The sequence below is a fragment of the Morus notabilis genome, unplaced genomic scaffold (assembly GCF_000414095.1).
Source record: "Morus notabilis unplaced genomic scaffold, ASM41409v2 Scaffold1564, whole genome shotgun sequence".
Taxonomy (NCBI): Eukaryota; Viridiplantae; Streptophyta; class Magnoliopsida; order Rosales; family Moraceae; genus Morus; species Morus notabilis.
Window position 1 is genome coordinate 199,536 of NW_010362183.1, and position 18,888 is coordinate 218,423.

Sequence of the window (18,888 nt, forward strand, 5' to 3'; positions counted from 1 at the left end):
ATGCTATCACCAAATAGCATTAGTACTTTTTTTTTGGGTAAAATTGCTTGGAGCCGTGTTTTTACAATATTTTATTGGCAAATTTAGGATCACATCCCTTTAGTAAAGAAAAAGGCCAAAATTAAAATGCTTTTCCAAAAACATAATATATTTCTATTATTATTTAAATTTTTACGAGAAAAAAATACCGTAGCACATAAGTTTGGCTTTATGGTTCAAAACTAAACAACAAATCAAATCTCTCTATTTTTCTCATAAATCAATTTCATGGTCCTTAATCTCCCCATTTTCTTCTTTGGGACAAGTTCCATGAGTTTACAGGTAAATTGGAAGAATACAAGAAACCTAATTTTCACATCAAAATAGTACAATCGAATAATTAACTTCAAAAGTAGTACATGAACAAAATAAATTAGAAATAGTTTAAGACCAAAGCAGAGTCACCGGCCTATTGAATGAGAAGAACCATTCAGTTAAAAAACGACAATGGACAAAAAAGACTTATAAAGAGGGTACAATATTGTATTAACTCCTCTCCACTTCAGTGCCTGCATGATATTCTAGTCGTCACCTTCTATGGGGAGATATTCAACCAAGACCTCGTTAAATTGTTTGTTCCACAAAATAGATTTAAAATCAATCACCAATTCAAATCCACATAACTTTCTCAAAAAAGAGAGGAAAAAAAAATCATGGCAGTACACTATCATAAGGAAGAACAAGAAATTGCAGATACAGATGATCAGGTAAAATAACTAGTGGAGTAGTTCTTTAACCTCTCAAGCGCAATAAAAAATTCCCAATCCATACACAGTACAAGAAAATTCAATTATCAATAGAACAGAAAATATGCTCATATATGCGGAATAGGGTCTCAAGGCTCGTCATAGATGGTCAAGTTTCAACTTTTTAATCTAGAAAACAAGTACACTGTCTCAACAAGATACTGCAGCCAGATAGTGTGACATTCATCAATACCTCCTGGGGTAGCGATCCATGAACCTGCCAGAAGGGCACTCGTAGGCGAAGTGACCCCGTCCCCCGCAGTTGTGACAAATCATCAAGGGCCCCATACAATCCCTGCTCATATGACCAAGCTGATGGCAGTTCCTACAAACAATATCTCTATGACCATAACCACTGCTGCGAACCCCGCCACCTATGCGCTCTCCAAGAGTGTTGGCTTTGGGGCACTGCCTGGCGACATGCCCGGACACATTGCATGTGTTGCATATGGGATCATTTGGACAATCGCGTGCCAGGTGACCTGTCTTCCTACAATTGTTGCAAGCCTTCTCGTTAGTGCAGTCGGCAGCAATATGCCCCTGCTTGTAGCAGTTGTTGCACAATCTCACATCCCCTGGTGGCATTGTCGGAGCCGTGCACTCTCTAGCACGGTGTCCGGCCTTACCACAAGTGTGGCAGATGCCCTCATTGGGGCAGTTGCTAGCCATGTGGCCAGACTCCCGGCAGTTCCAACACAGCGACTTGGTAGTGCATTCCGAAGCAATGTGCCTGGTCAAATTTTTTATAACATAATTAGGACTATGCAGATAAGAGTTTTAAGCTCCACCGATTGAGTGAGAAAACAACAGATAAAAGAATCTCCAGATCAAGAAGAATATTATTAAATATCACAAATCAACCACGTAATAATCATCAGGGAAGAGAATTTAATGACATGCCACATATACCACAAGGTACACGTATCTACTTTAAGGTGCAAGGTTATAAATTTCCAAATGCAGTCATAAAAAGTCAGAGATGGAAAATTTTCGGTGCATTTGTAAAACTTTTCACTTTATTTCCTACAACTTCTTAAAGTTTGACTAACACTATGAAACCCGAGTGAGCAAGACATTGCATTCCTAGAGTGTATACAAACACTTGTTATTGAATTTAAAGCTTATTGTTATCCTTAAAGTTCCTTCTTATTGGGTAGAAACGAATTAGTAAACAAAAACAAGGTTTTTTTTTTTAAGAGGAGAAAAAAGAGAGCAAAGGGAAAAGGAAGAGGCATGCAATAAGGAAGAGTGCAGACTGCTGAACATACTGACTTGGAGTGCCATGTGTTCGAACGATAATTAATGCTGAGAAAAGAGAAGGGATGATGTGCGCAACCAAGATGGACTGTAATTAGGATGGCGGTGGAATAAAATCAACAAGGCAGTGAACATTAAATTAGACATGAACGTTAAGAAACAAATGCAATTGATGCAGGCATAGAAGGTTTAATAAGTTTTTTTTGTATATGCAAATATATATATATATATATATATATGAACAAATAGTTATATATATACACACACACTACAACAACAACAAGGAAAGTGATTATGAAGAAGTTAATCAGATACTTGAAGGATAAAGAAACAGGGTTGGTTTTGATTAAGGAGATACTAATCATTTCCTAAAGAGAGGGACTGGGTTTATTTGTTGATGAAAGAATGGTCTGATCTTGACAAGGTCATATTCGGGTTACATCATCACACACTCAGTGACAGTGGTGGCAGCATCAGTCATATCAACATTGCTCCAAACATAGGCAACGGAAGCAACCTATCTGGTCTCAAATTCACAAAATTGTAGCGTATTTGATGAATATGAAAAAATGAAGGCTTCTTCGGGGGAAAAAAAATGAAAGCCTTCTTATTTTTTGGATGGAAAAACAAACATCCATGATCCAGCTCCCAAGAAACTAGCACGAGGTTTTAAAGCTAAATTTCAAGAAGACCACATTAATATTGCATGACCAAACAACAGTCTGAATCGTTGATATCTTAAATTTAAGTATTAAGAATGTCATACGTTTCAAACAAAAGCAAAATAATAATAACAAAAACAAAAACAATTTTACTTACCCAGGAAGATCACAATTATGGCAAACTGCCACATTAGGGCATTCTCTAGCATAATGGCCGGGCCGTTTGCAGTTCTTGCACAGATTGTCTCGGCTGCAGGAGGATAAAAATTAGAAGTCAATAGCAACCAGCACTATAAAGGTTTCGGGTTTTTTGCATCTAGAAGCAAACACATGCACATCGGTCACTGCTAAAGGAGACTATGAGGCAAGCACCATTTTACGCGATAGACAAAATACTAGTGAAACTTATATAAAATTTTACTGCTTAATGAATACCATTTGACTATATATCCTCTTTGATAACCCGCAATAAACAAATAAAAACAAGAAATATATGGTCACAAGACAGAAAACCTGAAACCCCGACGTGACTCTCTTCTGTAAGGTGCATTACGATAGGAAAAGCGATCAGAACGCATCTTACGATCCATAGGGCTCCTGCTCCTGCTTCGGCTTCTACTGTCTGAACCCATGGTAAAAACAACACTTATTAACACCACCACCACCACCGATCTGCAAAAACACCACCACCGATCTGCAAAAACACCACCACCCCACCACCGCCGCACTGCAACAATCTCCTTCCTGTCCAAATTACAACTACAACGGCATTACAACAACACACCCAAGATCACATCCATGAGCAAACCAAACCCCTTAGTTTCCCTTCATAATAGAAAACACCAAACTCGACAAAATACAAAATTTTCAACATGCAGCCATCTGAGAACGATTAACACCACTGTTGTCAAACACCCAGACATCAAATACCAATTCTTCAAATCACATCCGTCATGAGAACATCAAGCATCCTTCACAATGATTCAGAATTTTCAAGCTTGCTTGAGTAAAACAGGATAATGAACGGAACAAAAATAGGGCTAGTTCTTTGTTTAGCACATGGAAGAATTTTTCGAAATGGCAAATTGGTGTGAGCATACAGATAACTTCGAGGGGTATGGTTAAGAAAAAAATCAAAAGGAAACATAGTGTTAGATTGGTAGCCACATGGTAGTAAAAATCTGCAGCCATCAGCTTGTCGCAACTTCCACCTAGTTCCACTTCTCTCATGAGAGTAGCATAATCCCTCCCATAATAATTACCTTAATCCTAGTAAATGGTCCCACCCATTGGATTTTAGCCTAATCTTTTTCTTCTTTTGCCCTTTTTTTCTCAGTTTCGCAATCCATATCATCCTCCCAACAACCCTTTTCAGCTTCCATAACATCATAAATATCACTTAAAGGTACGTTGAAATTCTTTTTCAGCCATAATTTTCACCCTCAAATTTCACAAATAATACATTTACCATTTTTAAAACATACTGATGCAAGAAAAAGGAAAGAAAGAAGGAAAAACATAAAACATAACCTAATTTCTAGAATTAACTAGAACAAAACACTAGCAACCCCCACAAATCTGAAATGACGCAAAACATCAAACAAATAACCTAATTCAATTTTCTCAAAATTTTCCAAACGGACGCAATAAGTTCCCCAATTTGCATTTAGCACATACAATATTCAAGAAATTTCTTCTCGTTTCCCATGAAGAAAAAAGATATTCCACGGGAAACCCAGCAAAAGTCTACAGAAATCAAACAAACCCTTTTCTTTATCTCACAAATAGAACAAGAAAATCACCATTTTTCTCTATCACTCCTTTAGAAATCAAAGTTCTGGGTTATATTTTATTCTGCGTTTCTAAGCTTGCCCACCATATGTTTGAGTCGAATAAATCATCTCCGAAAAACGATAAATAAATCCCCATCACCCCAACCAGCGAATTCATCGAAAGCTGACAAAAATAATTATCGAATTTTGGAGTAAAAGAACTGTATAAAACGAAAAAGATTGGAAAAAATTACCAATAAGATATGGCCGGTGAGTTTCTCGCCTGCAACTTCGAGCGATGAGGCACTGGGTCTGTGATTAGGGTTGGGCGGCGGTTACTGAATTTCTTCCTTCGCGTCGAGATAGTGTTTCTTAAAATTACATAACTACCCTTATATTTTTCAGTTATTAACATTGTTAGTCTTTGAACTTTGAACATTATATGATACTTTGACCTCTCACTTATTTTTTTTGGCAGATTATTCCTTTAGCTTTTTTTTTTTTAAAACAGTTTTGGTCCCACGAACTAAACTTGATAAAAGATTTCTGAAGGTTAATATCGAAAATCACTTTTAAATTGTGTAACAACTAAAAATTTTATATAAATGGTTACATAAGTGAAAGATATTCTTATTTTAAATGAAGTTCAACATAATGAATGAAAAGAACATTTGACATATAAGTTTAGTTTGGTAGTGCTATAGATTTTAGAAAAATTATTTTTAGATGTGCTAAAAAAAGAAACAACTGTTATAAAAAGCAGTTAAGTGTTTTGTAAACTATAATTATAGTAGATGTGCTGATTCTAAAATCAGTATAACAGCATTTGGTAAATTATGAAGTTAATAAAATAATAATATTAGAGTTATTAATATAATTATGATATTATTTGTTACAATATAACTATTGTATTATATTATATTATATTACGAGTTTGATTTTTAACTTGAGAAGATTGTAAATTTTAAATTTCATTAGGAGTATTATTGGTATTATGAAAATTTCATTAATTGTACTATGCTGATTCGTGCACAATCTAAAAGCTAAAGTTGGATTTAGGTTGCTTCTGATTTTGGTTGTAGATTTTTTTAAAAGTCTTCAAAAAACACTTTTAAGGAGATTTACCAAACACTAAAATCAGCTTCTACTACAAACAGAAACTGATTTTAATAGGAAAAAACAATACCAAACTAAGCAATAATTTAGCTATTTTTGTTAAGTTTTAAGTCATCATTGTAATTGAGACATGACTACCTTTGTTAAATTTTAAAAATCCTTTGTGTAAAAGGTTAGGGACCAAAACTACTTTAAGACAAAATTCAGGCAGTAATTTGTTAAAAGTAAAAAATTGCTGAAGTTCAGAAGCTAACAATGTTAATAATCAATTTTTACGCTTTAGGAAGGTTTAACCCCTTTTACTAGAAACAGGACTCATACCCTCGTATTAAAACTTTTAATTTTATTGTTACTCTTCTTACCAATTTAGGTCAGAATTAGGTTATGAAAAGACTTTAATTTTCATATATCAAAATAGTACGTATGAATTAGATCAAAATTATTGACTACAGCAATTTAACATCATGATCAAATAACAACAAAAAATAGATCGTTGTAAACCCCTAAATCAATTGAAATAAGGCTAACTAATCTACACGAATCTTACCATTGAAGGTGTTCTCACTCTTTTTAACCCTTTTTTAAAGATTTTATGCAAGGTAAAAAGAAAAAAGTACCATATAAGTTTTACGGATTTTTTTTTTTTTTTGTATTTTTAATGCATCAAATATTCATAAAATTCTTTTTTTTAAGAATTTTTTAGCTCTAACATCATGAACAGAGTTTTTTTTTGTTAACTATTTTTTATTTTCGCCTATTAACTTTTAAAAATAAAAAAAATTTTACGGCTTGTTTTTGGATGGACTACCAATTGGAATTGTTATCGAATTAATCTCTATCTAAAAGCATTTTTTTGAGGGAGAGGATGAAACATTTTATCCGTTTTGTCCCCCCAAAATTAACTCAAGTCAATTTTTTTTATGGATGAGAAAGTGATTCGGTGTGACGTATTTAGTTAAAATGTCACGTAGTCAGTTGTCAATTGGCGGTCTCTGAAAGTGCAATCCACGTGGCGAACTTCTATTTAGTTGTTCAAAATAACGATCACGTGTCAACAAATAAATGGATAAAAGAACCGAGTTCACATAGAAACAGAGCAGTTAATTTTGTGCAGGCCTTAAGTGGGCGACCGTCCCTACCATGTGTTGTCTTATCATTGACCAAAGGAAGACATAGAAGGGCCCACCTGCAAAAAAGCTGCCAAGTTGTCTATTGCCCCTTTGTCAGACACGCAACTCTCTGAGCGTGTTGCTCACGTGCCAATCGCGACCGTTGGTTGTATTAATTCGACGACCGAAAAATGTCTTGGTTTTATCTTTTACTATTATTACTTATTATATTTATTTATCTAAAGTGATTTGGGGTCTAATTAATTTAAAACACCACGAAAATAAGTGGAAATATGACAGCGTATCATTTACTAAAAAATAAATAAAAATAAATAAATTGTTTGCAAAATGAGAGTAAAAAAATTGAAAACTTATTAAACTTGTTTATAAATTGTTCATTTTTTAATTTATGAATTTTTTATTAAACTTATTATATTATTTATAAAACTTTTCCCTTCTTTTCACCCACATGAAAAGTGGAAAGTTGCTCCCACCAACACTAATGCGCTTCTGCCTGCGCGTGCTCTTCACGCACCCATCGGAGTCATCAATAATGACGATATGTTTGAAATAATTTTTAATTTTTTTTACTATTATTTGTTTTATTTATTTATTTATTTTGAACTTATTTGTGGTTCATTTTTGTCCATTTTAACAAATTTTTGCACCAAATTTTCTATACTACGCAGATAAAATATTATAAATAATTTAAATAAAAAATTAAACAAAAATACACTAAAATAAAGTAAATGCACACTAAATTAAATAAAAAATTTATAGAAATAAAATAAAACTAATTTAAAACGCAACAAAATAAATTTTAAAACTTTTTCCCCGTGCTTTTACTTCAAATGTTTTTCCACTTTTGTGTTCGTTTTCTTTTACATCATTTTCCCTTATTCATCTTTTTTCTTTTTTTTATAAAATAAATAATTTACATAACTGTTATTTTAACGCTGTTTTGTACCAAAATTTTGATATTATTGAGATAAAAATACTATGAATAAAAAATTTTAAACAAAAATTTACTAAATAAATTAAAATCACACTAAATTAAATAAAAAAATAGAACTATCAAAAACTCAATTAAATAAGTTAAAATATATTTTTGTGTCTTTTACTTCAACTCTTTTTCTCACTTTTATATTCTTTTTTTTGTGTTTTTTTCTTGTCACTCTTTTCTTTAAAATAATTTATATAACCGTTATTTTAAATAAATTACACGTGCATTCAAAACTATTCTAACAATACATAGAATGTCAGCTCCTCTACTTTTCTTTTGTTTTTTTTCCTTTTTTTGTTTTTTTAATTTTTTTTTGCTTTTCTTTTTATCTTTATTCTTTTGTGAATTTTCTTTTACATTTTAATTTTTTGTGTGCTTTTAAAAATATATTATTTATCACTTTCCTTCTACGAGAGTAATTTTTTCGTATGTGATTCTATTTTATTTTTGGTTGGTTAAAATAATTTTTATCAAATGTATCCCTATTTATTTTTTTTCAATTATTTTTTTTAACACGTATTTTTTTTAAAATAAATTTAAAAATTCTTAAATAGTTGTATAAATGAATTTCTTATTATTCGGTAAATAATAAACTTTTCAGTCTTCAATAGAGAAATACATGCATAACACGTTACAAAACTAATCTAACATACATAAAAGAGGTAAAATTTTTTTAATGAGGCTGCCACGTAGCAACCCTTACACTTATCTCTTTTTTCCTTCTTTTATCTAATTTTTTGTGAAATTGTTTACATTTTATTTTTTTTTGTGTTTTTCAAAAATATATTGTTATTTTTTTTTACATGTGTTTCTATTTTTATTTTTGTTGGTTCAGATAATTTTCTTTAAATGTGTCTCTACTTATTTTTCTATCATTTATTATCTTTACACATATATTTTTTTAAAAATAAATTTAAAAATTCTTAAATAGTTGTATAAATAAATTTCTCAATAAATAATGAACTCTAACGGTACACGTGGAGCAAGTTTTATACTAATTAGTTAAAAAGGATGGATGGTATTCTAGAAATTCCCTAAAACTACCGTGGTTAAAATTGATTATATTTTTATTTTTCACGTTTTTTAAGAAAGAAAAAATGAAAACGTTTTTAAAATAACGTTTGGCGCAATAAAGATAAAAAACATAAGTGAAAATAATTTTTTAGTTTAGTGTAAAATAAAAGAGAAATAAAAAATAATTTTTAGTCGTTTTTCATTTTTTGTTTTCATTTTTTTTCTCTCTCAAGCATAAAAAGAGATATATATATATATTAATGGGTTTTTTTATACTGAAAATAATTTCTAAATAAAATTACTAAATGTATTTTTAAAAATAATTTTTATCTGAGATTGAAAATATTTTTATTTTTATTTTCATATAAAATTATTTTTGAACGAGTTTTAAACGCGAATATTCTCTCTTTTTGATTTTTTTTTTCTGCGGTAATTTGTTTTCCCCTTTTACCCCCAAGAACAAATGAAAAGAAAAATTGACCAAGCGAATACATAGGTGTAGGCGTGAGACCAGCAAAAATTGGTGTTTGGTCAATCACTCGAACCCACCCGCTATTTTCTCTCTAAAATTCTTACCACATCTCTCTCTTTCTCTCTCTAAAGAAAACAGGCCACAAAACGAAAGAGAACTGAGAGAAAAAGCTGGCGAGCAACAGACCGGACAAAGGAGAAAGATGGGTAAAAACGCAAACGACAAGGCAAAGGAAAGAAGAGAACAAAGACGCCAAGAGATTTCCCTCCTCAGAACCATACCCTATTCAGATCATCAGAGGTTTTCTCTGTTTTTCTCTCTCTAATAGATTTTTCCTTGCATAACAACAATGATTTCTTCGAATTTATGAGTTTTAGAGTGGCCAATATATATATAAAAAATAGTATAATACGTATATATTCAGCCAACAAAAAAAAGTATAATACGTATATGTTTGCGCGCCCATTTGTGTGTTTGTGGTGAGAAGGAAAGAAAAGAGGAGGGTTAGAATAAGGCATGGCATAAACTAGAAAGGGTTTGTTTTTTAACTTGTTTAGAATTATAGGAAGTAAAAAAAAAAAAAAAAAACGGAAAGAAATGATTGATTAACCAGTATTGTTTTGCCAATTAGTCAATATTATTTTGGTTTTAAAAAAAGAAGATAACCGAGTGGTGATATGACTATCCATGCAAGTAGTAACATTTTTTTTTTTGTCTGGTAAAAATCTCTTATTTCTTGTATGAGCACGAGTATTCATTATTGTTGGTGATGCATAACCACATTTGTGGCAGTAGACAGAATTGTCGCATTGCGAATGATAACGTTTATAGATAGAACTGTTACCCAGCAAAAAGTAAATGTATAGGTCCCACACTTCTATGTGGGAGTTTTAATGCAGTGACCTATGTGGTGAGGCTTTTTGCTATGGCCATCCGGATAAAAAACATAACATTACAGTTATTGAACGTAACATTGACGCTGGATAGGCGTAACACAGTCAATCTTATGTTCAAGGACCATTTAGATAGATTGCAGCAACATTCTATGTGGGGATTGTACCCTCAATAGTGGTAAATAGTATTTTTGTATTAGATAGATTCTTCATTATTTGTCTTTCTTCCCTCTTTTCTCCTCTACCAAACATAGTACCAATGGATAGTCCATTTTTTAGGAAAATTATCAAAAGTGCGTTCTTGTTTTTCTTGGTTTTGCGTTTTTGGGGAAATATATATTTGTTTACTTATTTATTTTTGCACTACTATAGGTGGTGGTCTGCCAAAACCATAGCTGTGGTAACCGGGGGTAACAGGGGAATCGGATTCGATATTTCGAGGCAGCTCGCTGCACACGGATTGACAGTTATACTGACATCCAGGGACAGCAACGTTGGCCTTGAAGCGGCCAAGGTCCTACAAGAAGGCGGTCTTAATGTGGCCTTCCATCAACTTGACGTTTTAGACCCTTTATCCATTAAGAACTTTGCTGACTGGCTACACCAAAACTATGGTGGTTTGGATATTCTGGTGGGCTACCCATTATTGAATACTTCTATTATTCTCAGAGTCTGAATCTCATTAAATGTTTCTACGTAAATAACTTGTTCTTGCTTAGCTTTTTTTAGCTGATTAACAAAGGATTATCATTTTGTTCAAAATGTGGGTTAACTTGAAAATGCTAGATATGGGTGTCGACCAGAAACATTGAGTCCTATAATCTAGGTTCACCACGAATCATATTGTTAACGTTATAAATAACATCTTTTAATTTTTTCAGGTGAATAATGCTGGAGTTAATTTCAATATTGGAAGTGAAAATTCTGTTGAGCAGGCCCGGATGGTTGTAGCAACCAATTATTTCGGAACCAAAAAGATGATTGAAGCTATGATCCCCTTGATGAAACCTTCAGCTGTTGGTGCACGTATTGTGAATGTGAGCTCAAGACTAGGCAGACTAAATGGCAGACGAAATGTAAGTGGTAACTCTATGTTGCTTCCTTACGTGCATCTCTTTTTGTATACATGCGCTGCATGTATCTTCTAAACTCATTACTGTTTCTCCAATATCGACGATTTTCATATGTAGAGGAGATTTCTATAAGGAACCACAGTTTTATACATTTGTTTATTATGGGTAAATGAGGTTTAGCATCCTAAGAGAGCTTCTCTTCCCAGGGAAAATGATCTTTTCACCTTCCCTTATTGTTGATCAACACTAGCTGCTTGCCCCTGAATAATTTTAGTTAGCTAAGTTGTTTATCAGAAAATTATGTACTTGATAAGTACACGTTTGATGTTGTGTGTGATCGATCATGTTTGCGAAATTTCTAGAAATATTTTGACTTTTCCCCAAAAGTGTTCATGAATTTCGATAGACAATTCTCTTTCTGCCCTTTCCTATTAACTTTTGAACTATTTCTATTCTGCTGATGACTTCCAACCAGTTCCCTAGATTAGTTTTTATTCCTCTATTTTTATTTTTATTTTTATTATAAGAAACATTGAAACATTAGAAACATCCGTGTTTGGAATTGATCCCGTTTTTGTTTCCCACGTTTTTTGAGAAAGAAAAAATGAAAACGTTTCCAAAACGGCGTTTGGCGCAATAAAGACAAAACGGAAATAAAAACAATTTTTTGGTTTTGTGTAAAATGAAGTTAAAACTGCACTACAGAAGATGAAAAAGGGGAAGGCATGTGGGCCAGATGATATTCCAATAGAGGTTTGGATTGCGTTAGGAGATGCTGGAATTGTGTGGCTCACTAAGCTTTTGAATGAGATACTAAAGAAGAAGCATATGCCTGATGCATGGAGGAAAAATATTCTTGTCCCCATCTTCAAGAATAAAGGAGATGTGCTGAATTGTAACAATTAGAGGGGCATAAAGTTAATAAGCCACACTATGAAACTTTGGGAGAGAGTTATCGAAAGGAGATTAAGGGCCACAACTACCATCTCAGGTAGCCAATTTGGCTTCATGCCAGGCAGATCAACCACGGCAGTCATTTTTTTTCTTAGGATGTTGATGGAAAGGTACAGAGAAGCCAAGACAGACCTACATATGGTCTTTATAGATTTAGAAAAGGCATATGATAGGGTGCCGAGGGAAGTTTTATGGTGGGTGCTAGAAAAGAGAGAAGTGCATGTGAGGTATATCAAGGTAATTAAGGACATGTACGATGGGGTGGTCACGAGCGTGAGAACTGCTAGAGGCTACACGACAGAGTTTCCCATTCGGATCGGTCTTCATCAAGGATCTGCTCTTAGTCCTTGTCTTTTCACCATCGTGATGGATGAGCTGACAAGAGAAATTCAAGATTGAGTTCCTTGGTGTATGCTTTTTGCGGATGATATAGTTTTAGTTGATGAACATAGGGAATGAGTTAACCGAAGTTAGAACTGTGGAGACAGACTCTCGAGACAAAGGGATTTAAGTTAAGTAAGACGAAAACTGAATACATGCATTGTAGGTTTAGTAACTCAAGTAATCAAAGTGATGTAATTTTGTAAGTGGTAACTCTATGTTGCTTCCTTACGTGCATCTCTTTTTGTATACATGCGCTGCATGTATCTTCTAAACTCATTACTGTTTCTCCAATATCGACGATTTTCATATGTAGAGGAGATTTCTATAAGGAACCACAGTTTTATACATTTGTTTATTATGGGTAAATGAGGTTTAGCATCCTAAGAGAGCTTCTCTTCCCAGGGAAAATGATCTTTTCACCTTCCCTTATTGTTGATCAACACTAGCTGCTTGCCCCTGAATAATTTTAGTTAGCTAAGTTGTTTATCAGAAAATTATGTACTTGATAAGTACACGTTTGATGTTGTGTGTGATCGATCATGTTTGCGAAATTTCTAGAAATATTTTGACTTTTCCCCAAAAGTGTTCATGAATTTCGATAGACAATTCTCTTTCTGCCCTTTCCTATTAACTTTTGAACTATTTCTATTCTGCTGATGACTTCCAACCAGTTCCCTAGATTAGTTTTTATTCCTCTATTTTTATTTTTATTTTTATTATAAGAAACATTGAAACATTAGAAACATCCGTGTTTGGAATTGATCCCGTTTTTGTTTCCCACGTTTTTTGAGAAAGAAAAAATGAAAACGTTTCCAAAACGGCGTTTGGCGCAATAAAGACAAAACGGAAATAAAAACAATTTTTTGGTTTTGTGTAAAATGAAGTTAAAACTGCACTACAGAAGATGAAAAAGGGGAAGGCATGTGGGCCAGATGATATTCCAATAGAGGTTTGGATTGCGTTAGGAGATGCTGGAATTGTGTGGCTCACTAAGCTTTTGAATGAGATACTAAAGAAGAAGCATATGCCTGATGCATGGAGGAAAAATATTCTTGTCCCCATCTTCAAGAATAAAGGAGATGTGCTGAATTGTAACAATTAGAGGGGCATAAAGTTAATAAGCCACACTATGAAACTTTGGGAGAGAGTTATCGAAAGGAGATTAAGGGCCACAACTACCATCTCAGGTAACCAATTTGGCTTCATGCCAGGCAGATCAACCACGGCAGTCATTTTTTTTCTTAGGATGTTGATGGAAAGGTACAGAGAAGCCAAGACAGACCTACATATGGTCTTTATAGATTTAGAAAATGCATATGATAGGGTGCTGAGGGAAGTTTTATGGTGGGTGCTAGAAAAGAGATGAGTGCATGTGAGGTATATTAAGGTAATTAAGGACATGTACGATGGGGTGGTCACGAGCGTGAGAACTGCTAGAGGCTACACGACAGAGTTTCCCATTCGGATCGGTCTTCATCAAGGATCTGCTCTTAGTCCTTGTCTTTTCACCATCGTGATGGATGAGCTGACAAGAGAAATTCAAGATTGAGTTCCTTGGTGTATGCTTTTTGCGGATGATATAGTTTTAGTTGATGAACATAGGGAATGAGTTAACCGAAGTTAGAACTGTGGAGACAGACTCTCGAGACAAAGGGATTTAAGTTAAGTAAGACGAAAACTGAATACATGCATTGTAGGTTTAGTAACTCAAGTAATCAAAGTGATGTAATTTCTTTAGATGGTGTGGAGATTGGGGCTTTTAAGAAGTTTAGGTACCTTGGGTTTATAGTGCAATACGAAGGAGATATAGAAGAGGATATTCAACATAGGATTAAGGCAGGGTGGGTTAAGTGGAAGAATGCTACGGGAGTTTTATGTGATGGCAAGATGCCTATTAAGTTGAAATGAAAGTTCTATAGGACTGTAATCCGCCCAGCTATGTTATACGGTGGTGAATGTTGGGCCATTAAGAGACAACATATATCTAAGATGAGTGGCAGAAATGCGTATGTTAAGATGGATGAGTGGCCATACGAGAATAGATCGCATAAAGAATGAAGTTATTCATAGTAAAGTAGGTGTAGTAGCAATAGAAGATAAGGTGCATGAATGCCGCTTGAGGTGGTACGGGCATGTCTAGCGTAGACCGCTAGAAGCACCAGTTCGTGCTTGGGAGGACATTCTTATACCTAATGCTAAGAGAGGGAGGAGTAGACCAAGAATTACGTGGACCGAAGTCGTTAGGAAAGACATTCTAGATCTAGGCATTCAGGAAAGTTTAATTACGAACAGAGTTGTGTGGAAAAGTGTAGTCGACCCCAATTAAGGTGGGATTAAGACTTGTTGTTGTTGTTGTGTAAAATGAGAGAGAAATGAAAAACGACTTTTAGTCATTTTTCATTTTTTGTTTTCGTTTTCTCCTCTCTCGAGCAGAGAGAGAGAGAGACATTAATGGGTTTTTTTATACTGAAAACAATCTCTTGATAAAACTACCAAACGCATTTTTAAAAATGATTTCTGCCTGATATTGAAAACGTTTTCATTTTCATTTTCATACAAAAAGCAAAATTATTTTGGAACGAGCTCCAAACGCGCCCAAAGACTTTCATTTTTATTTTTATAATTTCCTTAAGTTATGAGTTTTCTTCTTATTCTTCTCCTATACTTTTCATCTGTTATAGCTTGCAGTGTTAGGGGTCTAGAAATTATTGTATTAGGAAAAATGTATCATGTATTACAATAGAGAGATTGGTACATAATTTATACACAAAAAAGGAGCTATTCTGCGTAAGATTCCTAGCCTATTGACTTCTACAAATTAGGGATTGTAATATGAAAAAATATTCTAGTAATTAATGATTGATTAGAATCCTACTAAGAATAAATTAGACAGCTGTACATGACTGTTAATATAGATTTGATAGATTTTAAGGATAAATTTTGGATTCTCCAACATTCCCCTTCAAGCTGGATGATAAATGTCCTCCATTCCCAGCTTGCTTGTGATTGTCCGAAACATAGGATTAGTTAATCTCTTGGTCAAGCTATCTGCCAGTCGTTTGTCTGTTGAAACATGTGGTGTGCATATCAATCCGCTATCCAACTTTTCTTTTATGAGGTGTCGATCAATTTCGACATGTTTAGTCCGATCATGTTGAATCGGATTATGTGCAATGCTGATAGTAGATTTGTTATCACAATAAAGTTTCATTGTTTCGTACCATTTGACTCTCAAATCTTCAAGGAAAATTTTTAACCATAGCATCTCACACATTCCGTGTGCCATAGCTCTAAATTCAGCTTTAGCTTGATCTTGCTACAACAGGTTGTTTCTTGCTCCTCTAAGTTACTAAGTTTCCTCCTAACATGGTGCAATATCCTGAAGTAAAACCTTCTATTTGTAACTGAACCTGCCCAATCAGCATCCGTATAGGCTTCCAAACTCAATACTACACTCTTCTTGTAAAGTATTTCCTTTCCTGGTGTAAACTTGAGATAATGCAGAATTCTATTCACTGCTTGAAGATGAGACTCTTTTAGGTTGTGCATAAATCGGCTTACAGCACTCACCGCATAAGTTGTTTTGTCACGTGTGAGACAGGTAGATGAGTTTGCCAACTAGTCTATGCTATCTTCCTCTTTCTACTGCCGCTTCATCATTTGATTCACCATGTTTAAGATTGGCTTCAATTGGCGTTTCAACGGGTTTGCTTCCAATCATCCCGGTTTCTTTAAGAAGAAGATATACATCTGTTGTGACATAAAGATTCCTTCTTTTGAATGTGCAACTTCAATTCCAAAGTACTTGAGTCTTCCAAGGTCTTTTATCTCGAATTCTTTTACAAGCTGCTTTTGGAGCAATTCTCTTTCCGTTTGATCATTTCCTATTACAATTACATCATATGCATACACTATTAAAGCTGTGACACCCCCTGAAATTGTGTTTAATAAATAATGTGTGGTCTCCCTGGCTTTGTTTGTATCCCATTCTTAACTTGACTTTGGTAAACCTACCAAACCAAGCTTTGGGGGATTGCTTCAATCCATACAATGCCTTTCGCAACCTGCATACTTTTCTTTTATTAACAAAGTTGTCAAAACCAGGTGGAGGTTCCATATACACCTCTTCTTTTAAGTCTCTGTGTAAGAATACATTCTTAACGTCTTATTGCTGTGTTGCTTGCAGAGCAATGTTTTAAAGAGCGTCTTAATAAATTTTAGAGAGAAGCTCTCTCCTCTCTCTAGAATTTTAGGGGTTTTTGTTTATCTAAGATACTTTAGATGGCATCAATGGCTTTTCATTTGTATTTTCATGAAATTAGGATTGGTTCTAAATCCTCAAGTCTTTCACTAGGGAAAGGTGGTGGTTTCATTAGAATAGAGGAGAGTAGATTTAAGCTGAAATTTTTCATAAATAGATCCATAGATGCTAGGGAACAAAATAATTGGGAACCGCCAGTGACTGACGGCACTGACCGAAAACCGACGAGAAAAACCGCCGTAGGGCGGTGGCCAAACCCTTCGGTCAGTGAATTGAACCGCCCAACGTTGGCGGTTTGGCATTCGGTTTGATTGATTTCATGTTCGTTTTTTTTTTCTTTCTTTCTTTCTCTATTTGATGGATTACTTATCCATCTGAAACTTGCTTTATGTACTTTTCTTTGTTTCAATGATGTTTTATCTTTACCAAGAAAAAAAAGGTCGTATTGCTGTAAGCACTAATCAAGGTTAGCAGCTAGAGATAGTAAAACACACACAATATTTGTTTTTGCGATTGGGGCAAACGTTTCTTGATAATCTACCCCATAGGTTTACGTACAACCTTTAGCTACTAATCTAGCCTTGTATCTTTCTAAGGATCCATTAGCATTATATATTACAATGTACACCCACTTACATCCTACCGGTTTCTTTCCACTTGGGAGATCAACAACTTCTCACGTCTTGTTCTTTTTTAATGCCTCCATTTCTCCTCTCATAGCCCATTCCCAGTTTTTATTCCCAAGTGCCTCATGAAGTGTTTGAGGAAGTTTTATAGTGTTTAATTGGGAAAGAAAGGCTTTGTGTTTTGGAGACTTGGCCTATATATATATATATAGGAATTGTCTCCAGTCCGGTACCAGACTGGAGCGGCACTTGTACATTTCTTCTTTCAAAAATGTATATTTCCTCTTTAAAACGTGTATATTTTCACTTAAAACATGTACATTTCCTTTTATGGTAAAATATACAATATATACATGTTTTAAGAGGAAATATACACGTTTTAAAGAGAGAATATATATGTTTTAAAAAAAAAAATACAAGTGCCGCTTCAGTCCGGTACTGAACTGGAGACTTGGCCTATATATATATATAAATTAGGAAATTCACGTGTTTTCACATTCACAAACCATATATGTTAGGCCACTGGTTAAGTTTGTTTATGCAAGGAGGGGCTGAAACGGAATTAGGCAGTCTCCAGGTGGGAAAAGGAGATTAGGAAGGACTTAGGGGAGGGAAATGTAAATCCTCATATTTAGATGGTTGAGGTGTGAGTCGGGTAGAGTTTGTTATGAAAAGGATGATTTAAAGAGTGAAGGTGCAAAGCGGTGGATTTTGTCTGGTTGTTAGATTGTGACAATTAAGCCGACTCCAATTAAATTGGGATTAAGGCTTGTTGTTATTGTTGTTAGATTGTGAGAATTAGACCCCTGGAGGTTTAGGGTCCTTGAAACTGTATCTTTTTTCTTTCTCGTTACCGGGTGTGCTGTAATTCTCCCTCATTCTCAACACTAGAGAAGGTTTTAATTGGATTTAGTGGTTTTGCCCTAAAAAGAAAAAACTAGTTTTTGGGCTCATTTTTTGTTGATTTCTCATATTTGTGCTCTGGGCCTTTTAGTCTACGTTAGCCCAGCACCAGCAGAATATAAAGAAAAAAAATGCATTAGGCGTAAGCAGATTATGCCTTGAGGCTAATGCCTCAGTTGTCAGGGGCGTACGCCTCTTATCTCCCTCGTGAGGCTTAAGCCTCATTGCGATTTATGAACGCCTCTCGCTGAGGTGAGCCTCATGGCGCACAATTGACTAGGGCAATTTTAAACACTGGAGAGAATTTTTCAAAGGACAATGATAAGCCTTTACTTAGGTAAGTGTATATTAGGAAGAGTCATAGCCAAGCAATTTACATAATTATTTTTGATGCTCCGCACTCACCAAACGCTGCTCCAATAAAAACTTCAAACTTTTTTGGTCAGTGTGCACCACAAAGCGCCTTCCTAACAAATATGGTTGCCATTTCTGTATGGCTAACATAATGGCCATTAATTCTCATTCATAGACTGATTTGGCTAAAGCTTGCGCCGGAAGAACTTGGCTAAAATAGGTGATAGGCCTCTGGTGCTGCATCAGAACC

The 18,888-nt window shown here is 34.4% G+C and overlaps 2 protein-coding genes across 3 annotated transcripts in view; one reads left to right on the forward strand and one right to left on the reverse strand.

Annotated features, from left to right (window-relative positions):
* Nucleotides 1-747: 747 nt before the first annotated feature.
* Nucleotides 748-4,824, reverse strand: LOC21394860 (cellular nucleic acid-binding protein). Of its 2 annotated transcripts, none has more exons than XM_024167633.1 (4): nucleotides 4,731-4,824; nucleotides 3,218-3,448; nucleotides 2,862-2,954; nucleotides 748-1,515 (listed from the first exon to the last, which is right to left on the reverse strand). In XM_024167633.1, exons 2-4 carry the CDS (start codon nucleotides 3,334-3,336, stop codon nucleotides 972-974), a joined length of 756 nt encoding a protein of 251 aa, XP_024023401.1. In that variant the 5' UTR covers nucleotides 3,337-3,448; nucleotides 4,731-4,824; the 3' UTR covers nucleotides 748-971. The 2 variants fall into 2 exon arrangements, with proteins under 2 accessions (XP_024023401.1, XP_024023400.1); XM_024167632.1 differs by having other exon boundaries at nucleotides 3,218-3,463; nucleotides 4,731-4,797.
* Nucleotides 4,825-9,228: 4,404 nt separating this feature from the next.
* Nucleotides 9,229-18,888, forward strand: part of LOC21394861 ((+)-neomenthol dehydrogenase) — a 17,556-nt gene continuing 7,896 nt past the window's right edge. Inside the window, exons 1-3 of the mRNA XM_024167634.1 lie at nucleotides 9,229-9,490; nucleotides 10,456-10,714; nucleotides 10,965-11,159. Of these exons, the coding sequence (XP_024023402.1) occupies nucleotides 9,393-9,490; nucleotides 10,456-10,714; nucleotides 10,965-11,159 (552 nt within the window). The 5' untranslated portion in view covers nucleotides 9,229-9,392. The remainder of the gene's footprint in view (nucleotides 9,491-10,455; nucleotides 10,715-10,964; nucleotides 11,160-18,888) is intronic.